Source organism: Trichosurus vulpecula, chromosome 1 (assembly GCF_011100635.1).
Source record: "Trichosurus vulpecula isolate mTriVul1 chromosome 1, mTriVul1.pri, whole genome shotgun sequence".
Taxonomy (NCBI): Eukaryota; Metazoa; Chordata; class Mammalia; order Diprotodontia; family Phalangeridae; genus Trichosurus; species Trichosurus vulpecula.
The window spans coordinates 228,175,863-228,189,294 of record NC_050573.1 but is presented as its reverse complement, the minus strand read 5'-3'; the positions used below and the strand labels follow the sequence as shown (position 1 = coordinate 228,189,294).

At 37.5% G+C, this 13,432-nt stretch overlaps 1 protein-coding gene across 1 annotated transcript; it reads right to left on the bottom strand.

The window, feature by feature from the left end:
* Positions 1-4,998: 4,998 nt before the first annotated feature.
* On the bottom strand, positions 4,999-6,410 carry LOC118834259 (fructose-1,6-bisphosphatase 1-like). The gene has a single exon (XM_036741724.1). It carries the CDS (start codon positions 6,294-6,296, stop codon positions 5,259-5,261), a length of 1,038 nt encoding a protein of 345 aa, XP_036597619.1. The 5' UTR covers positions 6,297-6,410; the 3' UTR covers positions 4,999-5,258.
* Positions 6,411-13,432: the final 7,022 nt, after the last annotated feature.

Below are 13,432 nucleotides of genomic sequence, written 5' to 3'. Positions count from 1 at the left end.
TCTCTCTCTCAGCTGGCTCCTTGAGAACTGATTGTGAAATTTACAATGTGAGCATTTATACCTCAGAAATCAGCATATGCTACAAATCAGGACTTGATTTACTGTTTTTCTGATTGACTGAAGTAATGCAGATTAAGCTTAATGGTGTGTCAAGTGTACTTTTTTTAGCCTGAGAGCATTTACCAATACAACCCTGGATATACCTTTCTATGAAAACCTTTGTTTCTAAGAATTGCACACCTCATTCTATTAATCGAGTCTGAGACTTTAAGGAACAGGGATAGAGCCATATTAACCTTAAAGTAAGTATAGAATTTATTAATCTCAGGAAAACTATCTGTAGGGCACTCATTCACACAAAGGGGGCAAAAAGTGATCTGTATTTTCCTCACTGCCACCTTTTGATCTCATCTTGGTGTGGTTTTGGGAGATGAAGTTACACAGGTCATTCTTCCTAGGGAGTCATCGGCCTCATTCCCTCTTCCAGAATCGTCACAGTCCAGTAGCAGGACAGAGTCAAGACAAGGAGTAATGGCTTGAGGTAAAGTGGATGACCTTGGTGTTTTCAATGTCTAACCAAACTCTAACCACTCCATAGCTCCTACTTCAGCTGGCTTCACGGCTGTTGGAACAAAAATGTTCTCATCTACCCATTCCACCAGGAGAAGTTTTCACATGCTTGGGGTAGTCACCCCCCAGCTCACCAAAAGGTTTGAGAACCCTCTATTACCCTCAAACTGGCTCAGCCCATCTGCCTAACAGTTTATTGGAGTGTGACCACAGTGCCAACTACAGCTTTTTGGAACCACAAGTGAGAGTTAGTGGATCAGATAGACACCAAAGGTTGAAAGCAGACCTGAAAAGGGCTCAGCAGCCCTTACACTAGAGGTACTGGTCTTCCCTGAACACACTCTATACCCCAGTCTTCAAGATGTGATGTATCTGAAAGAATAACCTAATCCTTAGGCTTTTTGTTGTTGCTGAATCATTTTTCAGTCATGTCTGGCTCTGTGACCCCATTTGGGGTTTTCTTGGCAAAGATACTGAAATAGTAAGCCATTTCCTTTTCTAGCTCATTTTACAGATAAGAAAATTGAGACAAACAGGGTTAAGTGACTTGCCCAGGGTCACACAGCTAGTAAGTGTGTGAGGCTGGATTTAAACTTAGGAAGATGAGTATCTCTGACTCTAAGCCCAGCGCTCACCCCATAACCCTTAGACTACAGATATATTTAAGAGATGTGTATTCAAAGCCTTTCCAGGTGATTGGGAGCCACGATGTAGTTAACAAAAAATATTGGATTTGGAGCTTGAGGGGGTGAATTCAAATCCCAGGTCTGCTATTTACTTTTTAACATTACCTGGGATAAGCTACTTTCCCTCTCTTGGGACGCATTTGAACTCAGGTCCTCCTGACTCTAGCGTGTAGATGCCCCCACCCACTCACTTTAAAAATGAGGAAGCCAAAACCTGGAAAAATAACTTGTCTAAGACACAAGGAATACGGTAGGATCCAGATTTCTGTCCTCCCCACCCCCTCCGTGGTTCCCTCCTTCTCTTATGCTAAATCTAGTATTCTGTTGCACTATAGGGATCTATTGCTGAGAGAATAAAACATGTTTTGGGAGGAACTAGCTTCAGTTTTATGTGGCTTTTTTTTCTTTTTAATGATAAAGCAAACTTCTAGGCTTGATCTCCCTTGCGTTTCAAATTACAATCAATGTTTTTAATACCCTCTGACTAGAAAACTTTTTCCATCTTCTGTTAATTGTTCCAAAAAGAAAGGAAAGGTATGATCAGTTTTTAACAAATTTTATTATTGGCTTTAATAGGGCACCAAGTATCCATGGAGGAAAAGTTTACAAATGAGAGTGCCATTCATCCCAATTTTTGAAACTTAAGCACCATGTCTAAGATACTGCTAAATAAAATCACAGTATGTAGTGTCTTTCCTTTCAGTACTTCTTTTCCAGTCTTCAGAGGTTAGTCTGGGCTCTCTTTTAAGAAAATAAAATACAGATCTTTTAAAAAGTTTTGTTTATATGTTTTGTTTTTACATTACAAACATTTACAGATTACTTCCACTTCATGAGGGGTCTCTTGTAAAATAGTAAAAGTTAAGTAAAATGAATAATATAGTGACATCTGAAAAGTGCATATAATATTTCAAATCTGTAGCACACTTCTACCTCTCTGTTTTTTAAAATGGATGGACATCTATTTTCTCTCCCTCCCACTCAATCCCCTTCCCAACCCTATGGGGGAGGGAATGATTTATTTTCTTTTTTTCATCATTTACTTTTATAAGATTTTGAGTTCCAAATTTTTTCCTCCCTCCTTTTCTCCCCTTGAGGCCCCCTCCCCAAGATGGCAAGCAATCTGATACAGGCTATATATGTACAATTATATTAAGCATATTTCCATATTAGTCATGTTATGAAAGAAGAATCAGAACAAAAGGGGAAACCACAAGCAAAAAAACAACAAGAGAAAATAGTATGCTTAAATCTACAATGAGACTTCATAGTTCTTTCTCTGGATGTGGATAATGTTTTCCATCATAAGTCTTTTGGAATTGTCTTAGATCATTGCATGGCTCAAAAGAGCTAAGTCTGACAAAGTTAGTCATTGTACAATGTTGCTGTTACTGTGTACAATGTTCTCCTGCTTCTGATCACTTCACTCAGCATCAATTCATGTATGTCTGGGAATGATTTCTTTTAACAGATATGCAGTCAACCAAAGCAAATTCCCTCAATGGTGGTATATAGAAATAAATACATCTCATTCTACACCCCAAATCTGTCACATCTGTCACGGATGGCATGTTTCATCATCATCCTCTGGTGTCATGAATGGTGTTTGTATTGATCATAGTTCTTACAGCTTTCAAAGTTGTTTAATACTTTGGTTTTTGTTTTCCTATACTATAAATTGTTCTGTTTCTAGTCATTTCATTCACCAGCTTATAAAAGTTCTCAAATCATTCATTTTTATAATATTTGATGACTTTTTGCTTTTGAACTCACAGTTAGAAGCTCTGGGGTATGGGGAAGGATACAAGGACTGTATTCCCTCTATTGAAGTCTGCCCTGAGACCCAGGAGACTGCAGCTGAGTTGCTTCACCTGTCACAGCTGGGCACCAACCCCTTGACACCGAAGGCCCCAATGAAACATAAGACACACTTCCTGCTTGCCCTGGGGTCCAATGAAAGCACAGCCAAGGATCTTCCCCTGTAAGGGATGTTGGGTATCAGGCCATTCATTATAGTTGTGGGAAATGCAGCTGGGGATCACTCTAGGGAACTGGCCATGGACCACACAGTGTAAGAGGAAATCACATTCACTGCTGTTACTAGGACTGAAGAAAAATTGAGGCTGACATTACAATTTCAGCATGCATTAGCATGCATGTGGAGCAGCTTCTTGTTACTAGACATGAATGGCACTAGTGTAACATATACCACAAGAAACAACTGCAGCACCTTGCAATTTGGCTCTACTTAAACAAAAAAAACCCAACAAAACCCCTCAAAACAACAAAATAAAATATCGGCAATCCAGCATTCAGGAAGAACACCCCGAATGAGAAAGTACTGTGGTTAAGTGACTTCTTTTTCTCTACTTTTTTCTCTTCTCTTCATTCTTCTCTTTTCTTCATTCTTCTCTCCTCTCCTCTTTTCTTTCTGGTGTATGGAACTTATGATGAGGAAACCCCACTCCCACTCCCTCTACTCCTTAAATGTTCTGCAATTTTTAGACTTAAAGAATTTCTTGGGGCCACTCAAAGATTAATCAGCTTGGCCTAGGCCACATAGCCATTATGCATCAGGGGCAGAACTTGAACCAATACCTTCCTACTTCAGAAGCCATGCTTCTCGCATGATTCAATGAGGTTCAATTCTCTCTCTCTCTCACAATCTCTCTCTCTCTCTCTCTCTCTCTCTCTCTCTCTCTCTCTCTGTGTGTGTGTGTGTGTGTGTGTGTGAGAGAGAGAGAGAGAGAGAGAGAGAGAGATGCCTAGTGGATACAGAGCTAGACTTAGGTTAACCTGTCTCTGACACAGACTGGCTAGGTGAACTTGAACAAGTCATTTACTTCTCAGTATCCCAAATTTCTATGACTATAAATCAAAGATAAGGTACCAGTCCATGTTGGTAGAGGAAGTTCCAGGTCCCTATACTAATGAAATCCTAGATTGAATCCAAAATAAAGAAACCAATCCCAAACATATACCCCCAGTTTCAATGAATAAGAAATTTAATGCCACTAATCTTTTACAAGGCTAACCTGATGTACCAGAAGCCACTTATACATTGTGAATTGAAAGTCGTATGAGTACCCTACCCCCCCCCCCACCAAACATATCTCCATTCTGTATCTTAGCACCTAAAATCTCACCATTCTAGAGATTTTTGGGTGGGAGCTTTGTTAAGATCCCCCCATACCTTCCCTATTCTAAGCACCATAATTAATAAAGAAAATTGGAGCAAGCCTAGTAGATACAGTTCAGACAGATGCTACACTGACTCTTGATACAGACAGGGGAGCAGCAGCAATCATCCTATTAAGAAACAGTCCAGGAATGGTACCAACACCTACATACCCTATACTACCATTCATTCACAGAGAGGAGACCCCAACCAAGAAAGGATACCTTTCTACTTCTCCTGACCTCTCCCCATCAATCACTGTTGTTATCCCCACACCAAAACACACAATTCATCTCTTACTTTGCTCTAGCAGTCCATATTTTCTCTCCACCAAAGGCAGCCTAAATCATTGACTTTGCTACAAACCAGCAATCTGCCTATTTCCCAAGATTCAGAAACCCCCTGGAAGAATTGCTTCTTTGGTGATGAGAACCATGAAGGAAACTTTTCCTTGGACTGGAATTGTCTGCTTCTTCCCCATAGCAGCCCAGTTACCTGCTACTTGGTGGCTTTTATGTTTTCCAGAATCCCCTAGTAAAACACTACAATCTTTTCTTTGAAAGGAATAACATATTTATTTCCACTGTTCCTTCCGCCTCCCAGAAATATCTTAGATATTTGTCTTACTGTAGAAATGGCATTTTGGTTAGTTTGCTACAGACTTCATGCAGTGTTTGGAAGGGTAGCAGCAAATACCTGGTATTTGGATATTGCTTAGCCCTGAAAGCTTAACCATTCATGGTCAAAGTCACAGGATGTGGTATGATCTTTGGTCCTCTGGCAATTGTTTTTAGTGGTGATACCCTTCTGGCAAAATAAGCTTTTCATTTCTTAGCATGCTTCTTATAAATCTTCAAGAACTCCTTCACATCCTCAGGAGACCCCAAAATCAGGGGTACTTTCTGATGGATTTCAGTAGGAACAATGTCCAGTACTGGCTCCTTTCCTGTGGTAGCCATTCCCCCTGCTCTTTCTATGATGAAGGCTAATGGGTTGCATTCATAGAGGAGCCTCAGCTTTCCTTGAGGGGACATTTCGTTGGCTGGATATAGAAAGATTCCTCCATACACCAAGGTCCTGTGCACATCTGCAACCATGGAGCCCACATACCTTGCAATATAGGGAGCTGTATTGTCCTGAGGGTATTTCTTCTCCTCGAGGTACTCTAAGATGGCAGGCTCAAAGTCCCTGGTATAGCCTTCATTGATACTATAGATGTTGCCTCTGTTCCTGATCTGGATATCTTTATTGACTAAAATGAATTCCCCAATATCTGGATCCAGCATAAAGCAATTGACCCCACAGTCCATAGCGATCACCATTACTGTGGCACTGCCATATAGAGCATACCCAGAGGCCACTGTATTCCGACCAGGCTGCAGAGCATCATCCTGAGAAGGCTCACCAGTTGATGTCCTTCTATAGATGCCAAAAATACTGCCAATGGACCCAAGGCAGTCAACGTTAGACGCACCATCCAAAGGATCAAAACAGACCACATATTTCCCTCTTTTTTCCGGTTCTATTATTATGGCGTGCGTATTTTCTTCTGAAACAAGGACACATGTGGCAGAAGATGACCTCAGCATGTTAATAATCAGCTCGTTGGAGAAGACATCCAGTTTCTTAACTTCTTCGTCCGTCACATTTGCAGGGTCGGTTATTCCATAGAGTTGGACGATTCCCGCTTTACGCACAGCGCAGGAAATGACTTTGACCGCAGCGCAGAGGCTAATGAGCAATTGAGTCATCTGGTCCGTGCCTTTGGCTTGCTTGCTTCTCTCCAAGGCAAAGCGGGTCAGGGTACTGACGTCCTCTCTGTAGGGACCCTGGTAATCCATGGTCTGGTAACCCATGCGCATTGCCTGAGGCCAGGCGCTTAAAAGAGCTAAGAGTTGGGAGCCTGGGGCTTGGAGACAGGAGTTAAGTCTGTCTATGGTCAGTTCCCTACGCTGATGGTGACTGTTGGAAAAGCCAGTACTACCAGGCGCGGGGCCACTGGAATGCTGCCTGACGGATCAATCACCTACACCTCCATAAAAAAAAGAAGACCCTGGGAGGAGCGTGGGCAGCGGGGGCGGGGTGGGGGAGGGGGTGGGTTGTGACCTGGAGAGGAATAATAAGAACTAAGAAGGAAGGAAAGCACAAACGTCATGTACCTACTTCACAATTTCGTCTCTGGTACCTACCTTGACCTCTTAGAAGAGGCAATTCAAAGTCACTACCGGTTAGAGGATACCGTGTTTTTTCAAATTGGGTTTAGTTTTGTTCTGTTTGTGCTGTGTACTGCTGAAGCAGTTAGAAAAGCCAGCCTTTGGATTCAGAAGGACTTGGGTTCAAGTTCTGCTTCCGACGTATAGTGGCTGTCAGACAACCATCAAGCAATTATAAACCACTTACTATGGACCAGATAGTAAGGCAAAAACTTGGCACGAGTTAAAATGGAAATAAGGAGCCTCTCAAAAAAACATAAAATACCCAAACTGAGAGAAGATCAAACAGAGATCTTAAATAACCCAGTCTCAGAAAAGGAAATAGAACCAGCTATAAAGAAACTGCCAGGGTGGGGGGAGGGGGGAAGGCGGGAGGGGAGAGAGGGGGAATCGCTGGTCTTGATGAATTCATTGGAAAATTCTATTCTGTTTTAAAAGAACAATTAAAATCAACATACACAAATTATTCTCAAAAATTGAGAAAGAAAGCTCAGTCAGATTCTTTTTATAAGACAAGTACAATCCTAAAACCTAGACTAGAGAAAGAGAAAACACAGAACCATAGAAACTATTATTGTATTACATAAAAAATTAAAGAAAATCCTTTCAAACATAATATAACGATTCATACTAGAAATCACTCATCACAGCTAAGTTGGGTTTATATCAGAGATGCAAGGGGTTGTTTCAACGGTAGGAAAATAATTAAGATAATTACTCATATTAAAAATAAAAACATCTCAAAGCCACATGATTATCTCCATAAATGCAGGAAAAGCCCTTGACAAAGTGCAATATTGATTTATGCTTTCCCTACAAGTTATAGGGATAGAAGGACCTTTTTTTAGTATCATAAAAATATCTATATAAAACTAAAAGCTATCATCATATGCAAGAGTGAAGCAATAACTCTGTCTGTTATTTGACATAGTTCGGGAAATGCTAGCAGTAACAATAAAATGAGAAAGAAGTTAAAGACATAAAGATAAGTAAAAGCGAGTTAAAACTATCCCTATTTGTCAATAATATGACGATTTATTTAGAAAATACTAGAGAATAAACAAACATACCAATTGAGAGAATTCATAGCTCCAGCAAAGTGGCAGGTTACAAAACAAATTCTCAAAAATCTACATTATAATGATAAGAAATTCCAAAAGGCAATAATATGAAGGGAATTCCTATTCCAAATAACTAAAATAATGCATAAAATATCTAGGAATGAACATAACAAAGTGTACAAAATACTTCTATAGATTAAATTGCAAAGTGCTCATTAAAGAAATAGCAACTTGGAGCAATAATATTTCATCCTCATGACTAGACATTTTTAAAATGACAATACTACCAAAGTTATTTTATAGTTTTAATGCTATATCAATTAAACTATCAAAGGTATTCTTGACAGAACTCAATAAAACAATTTTAAAAATTCATTTGAAAAAATAAAAGATGTAGACCAGAAGTGGGGAAACTGCAAGAGAAATATCAAGAGAAATAATGAAAAGAGGTAGGAATGAAGGGGGAATAGCCTTTACAGATTTAAAGCTACTTTATAAAGTAGCAGCAGTTTTCAAAATGATCTGGTATAGATTAAAAAATAGGGAAGTAGATCTATTGAATAGACTAGACAAGGGAAAATAAGTTTCTTCACAAACTAAATTAATACATCTAGGATAAGAAGAGAAGTGATCTCTGATAAGGGTCTGGTATTCAAGACATAAGTAATTTTTATATATATATATATATATATATATATATATATATATATATATATATGTTTGTAAATCAATAAATAGCAAATCTATGTTTGCATAATTTGCCTATATATGTATGTATGGATGTATATATCTCCAAAAACCATTCCCCATTAGGTAAGTAGCGAAAAGATGACAACAAATAATTCTCAGAAGAATTGCAAACTATTAAGGACTATGAAACAATACTCCAATTCACTAATAATCAGAGAAAAACAAATCAATGCATTTTGCAAATTAGAAAAAGATGATGAAAGATAGGAATAGTCGGCATTGGAGAAGTTGTGAGGTGATAGGCACGCTAGCGTATTGTTGGTGGAGCTGTGAATTGGTGAGACAATTTTGGAAAGCAGTTTGGAATTATGTGAGTATAGTAACTAAAAGTGACTACTCCTTGACCCAGAGATTCCATCACTGGAGCTTATCTTGGTGTACAATGTGAGATTTTACTCTATATCTAGTCTCTGCCTGACTACTTTACAGTTTACCCAGCAGTTTTTGTCAAATTGTAAATTATTACTGGGGTTTGTGTGTGTGTTTGTGTGTATGTGTGTGTGTGTGTGTGGGGGGGTGTTATCAAACATTAGGTTACTGTAATTATTTGCTTCTGTGTGTTATGTACCTAATCTGTTTCACTGATCAGACTGCATAGTTCTTAACAAATACCAAATCATTTTGATTACTGCTACTTTGTAGTCTGAGATCTGGTAGTGCTGGGCCATTTTCTCATGTTTTTTGTCATTATTTCTCTTGAGATTTTTGACCTTTTGTTCCTCCAGATAACATTTTTAATTATTTTTTTCTGTTTGTTGTATTTTATCAAGAGCATTTTTACATCTAATAGTAGCTAATAATAGTCATAATAATGATAATAGCTAGAATTTATATAGTGCCTACTACGCGCCAGACATTATAATTATCTCATTTGATCTTCATAATAATCCTGAGAGGTAGATGTTGTTATTCCCATTTTAACAGTTGAGGAAACTGAGGCAAAGAGCATTTTATTAACTTGCCCAAAGTCTCATAGGTAGTTAGTATTTGAAGCTGGATTTTAACTTTCATCTTTCTAATCCCAGGCCCAGTGCTCTTCTCCACCTACACTGCCCAATCTGTTAATATAATAATATGATAACAATTATATTTATAGATTTTCTAATATTGGACCAGCACTGCATTCCTGGTATAAAGTCAACCTGGTCATAGCATCTAAGTTTTGTTTTATGTTGCTGTAGCCTCTTCTTTGATAATTTATTTAAAATGTTTGCATCAACATTCATTAGGAATATTGATCTATAATTTTCTGTTTTAAATCTCCATATTTTAAGTATTATGATCATATTTACACAATATGAAAGGAATATATATCATATATAATGAATAAAAATTAATCCCTTTTATCTTAGCAAGCAGTTTATGAAATATTAGAATTTATTGGTTTTTGAATGTTTGAGAAAATTAGCCTGTAAATCTGTCTGGTTATGGGTTGTTTTCCCCCTTTTGGAAGTTCATTTTTGGCCTATTTAATTTCTTTTGCTGAAATCTGATCTCTTTAAAATTTCCATTTTTCTTTTAACCTAGGTATTTCATATTTCTGTAAATATGCATCCATTTTGCTTAAGTTGTTTTATTGGCATATAATTGAGCAAAGGAATTTCTTATGCTATCCTTTATTATTTCTTTTATTGTGAATTCTCTTATTTCATTTTTGACACAGGTAGTTTGGTTTTCCTCTTTCTTTTTATAAACCAAATATCAAATGGTTTAATCCTCCTCTAAAAAAGGCTCCTAGTTTTATTATTAATTAACTCTTTATACTTTCAATTTATATTAATATTTATTGACTTTATAATTTCTATTTTGGTATTTTGGTAGGGTTTTTGATTTGCTGGTTATCTAGATTAATTAGTTGCATGCCCAATTTGTTGATCTGTACTTTCTATTTTTTGATGAAGTATTTAGAGATATAAAAATCTCCATCAAAGACTGCTTTGGCTGTATCCCCCAATTTTAATATGTTGTCTAATAATTGGCATTATCTTTAATGATATTATCTATCATTCCTCTGATTTTTCTTTGACTCACCATGCTTTAGGATTTAGATATTTAGTCTCTAGTTAATTTTTAATCCTCTCCTCAATGGTCCTTTATACATTTATTATTTTTCCTCTTTTGAATTTATTTTTGTAGGTTTTATGCTCTTATCCATGGTAAATTTTCAACAAAGTGCCATACACAATAGAGAAATATGTATATTCCTTTCTAATTCCATTCTATAATTGTCAGTGATCTATCACAACTAACTTTTCTAAAATTCTATTACATTCCTTAATTTCTTTCATTTCTCATTTTTTCATAAGATGTATTGTTGTTGTTTGTCCTTTGTTCTTGAAGAGGACTATGGCATCAGGAAGGTGATGCCATGACATGCAAGTTAATTGGATTTAAGTGAGGCAGGGCTATGCAAAGTCACCAGCCTCACTCCTCTGGAGCCACCTGGGTCCAGTGGCAAGATATAGTTCAGGACGACTGGAAGAAGATATCTCAGTGACAGGATTGGGGTATTAGCCCTGAGCCAAATGAAGCAGCAAGGTTAAGGGACAGCAAACCTCTGTACTTTCACAGGAAGAAAGTGAGACCCATCCTCTCTCTCCAGGGAGGAAACATGCCCCCCTAGATGTTGGTACCATGTAGAAAAAGCAAGCCCTGGTTACCTGATTTAATTACTGGTGTACCCTTATCAAAGCCCGCTCTCAGGAATGTCTCTGACACTGAAGCACACTAATGTGTAAATCAATGAAAATTGCTTAAAGTATTAGTCTTTACATTTCAATAGTGATCAAAGGCTCAAGAAAAATAAGAAAGTTCTAAGGGCAAAATTTCAGATCCTCACCAGCAGATTGCTACTGATGTTTTTGAAAGGAGAGCACTGCAGGGTGCCTGTAAAATCCTACAGGTTCTTTACTCACAAGGTAAACATTGGTGGTAGGGATGAAAGATGTTTACTCAAGGATCCTTGATCACATTATGGCTAAAAAAAATCACTTTGAAATCCTGCCTTTGCCACTGTCAAATGAACAAAATTCTGTCAACTGTCTTACATGCTGATGAGAAGGGAGGTTGGACCTTTTATTCCTATCCGCCTCTTCCCATTTCCTCTTCCTACAACTGGAATCATGCCACAGTGAAATAAAAATATGGATTTACCATAATTCTTTGAGCTTAGACAACTCTGCAACTGTTGCTTAGGAACAGATACACCAATGATTAAAAAAACAACAACAAAACCAACTCTTTCTTTGCATGGCTGCACTTGATTTACCAACCAATGTTCTAGCTAAATCATGAATTTGTTTTAACCTAACATGTATATTTCTGTATAGATAATGCATTTACTATGTGCAGTATTAGCACATAAGAATGGAGATCTTAATTGGCAGGCACTGGGAGTAAAAATATTTGGAGGCAACTAGGTGATACATTTGATTGAGCTGGAGTCAGGAAGACTTGGGATCAAATCCCAGGCATTACAGGTCTGGGCTATGCCTTGCTTGAGCAGAACTCTTAAGAGCTGCATTTTTGTTCTACCGAGTCCCATGTTTCTTAATAGTTCACAAACACCAAACATATTGAGATCTTGTATTCTATGTGCTCCTTCCAGTCAACTGTATACCTGAGGATGAGGTCTACTACAGAACATCCCTTAGGAAAGCCTGATATGAACCGGCTGGTCTTTTCTCATATTTTCAGCAGGGATGTATGTGTAAAAAATTTGAAAAGGTGATAAATTGGGCTTCCAGGTCAATGTTATTGATTCTTTTTTAGTGGGTAATGACAATATCCATGACTTTTTCTATTTGTTCAATATCTTCCCTCTTATAGTGTGAGATCACAGATTTAAAGCTGGACAGGACCTTAGAGACCATACAGGCCAAACCCTTCATTTTAAAGATGAGGAAACTTAGAATCAAAGAGGTTGCGAGTTGATAATTCAAACAACTAGTAAATGGCAGTTGAACTCAGGTCCTGAGGACATGAAGTTCACCTTGAGAATCAATCCCTTAACAACCTCAAAATTTGTGTTCCTACTAGCACAGACCTACTCTATGTATAATTGGTCTGAAGCAGCTGCTTTTCCTATCCTCATTTCCTTTAGCACATTCTTCACTTCCTTATGTGATAAATCATGGATGGAAGCTCCATGTGTGATAGTTTTATGTCACTAGTGAATAAAATTATTTGTTATAGAAAAGATGAAACATATCTTCCATTATTCCTGTCTTTGTTGTTCTTCCAATTTAATCTCTAAGTGTTCTTGGAATAAACTGATTTAATTGGCTCTCATACCAAGTTTTCTGCTTATTTATTCCCCCCCACTACTTCTCACTTTATGAGCAGATACTACTCATAGTCTTGGACCTTTCTCCACAGGGTAAATGATTTTGCAATGGTATGACCATTGGTTGTTGAACCTCTTGCTTTGCACAGTATTTACTGAATAAACAGTCAGGGCTCTTTTGTCTTCATGCTGTAGTGACTGATTTCTATTGATTAATCTTCTTTAGGAAATTATGGTAATCCCATCTATTAAACATCTATAGAAAATGGCAATGAACCTATTTGTTAAAATTCTCAGGGAAATAATTTTATTTCCCATCAGTAGCTCAGTTGAATAGGTCAGATTTTCACCATTTAATTGTATTCCTTATCTTCTCTTCCTTAGTTTTTCTTTAATTTGGTCTTCATTTTTACATTTGTGCTAACAACCAATAAATAAATCGACCAACAAATATTAGTGTTTACTGTGTTTCAGGCTCTGTGCTAAAACAAGAAAAAGCAAAAACAGTCCCTGCTTTCAAGGACCTTATATTCAAATGGGGAGATATATACATATATGGATGCATCCAAGAAACATAGAGGACCTGAAAGGTAACCTTAATATGACTGTGCACAGATTTTGAAATGGCTTTATAATCGGTAACCAGTCATTCCTTCCTGTTGAAATGTAATTAATTTGTTTTTATGATA

What these genes read in the sequence shown, in the direction of transcription:
- LOC118834259 (XM_036741724.1), bottom strand. Translation starts at nt 6,296, where the DNA reads ATGCGCATGGGTTACCAGACCATGGATTACCAGGGTCCCTACAGAGAG.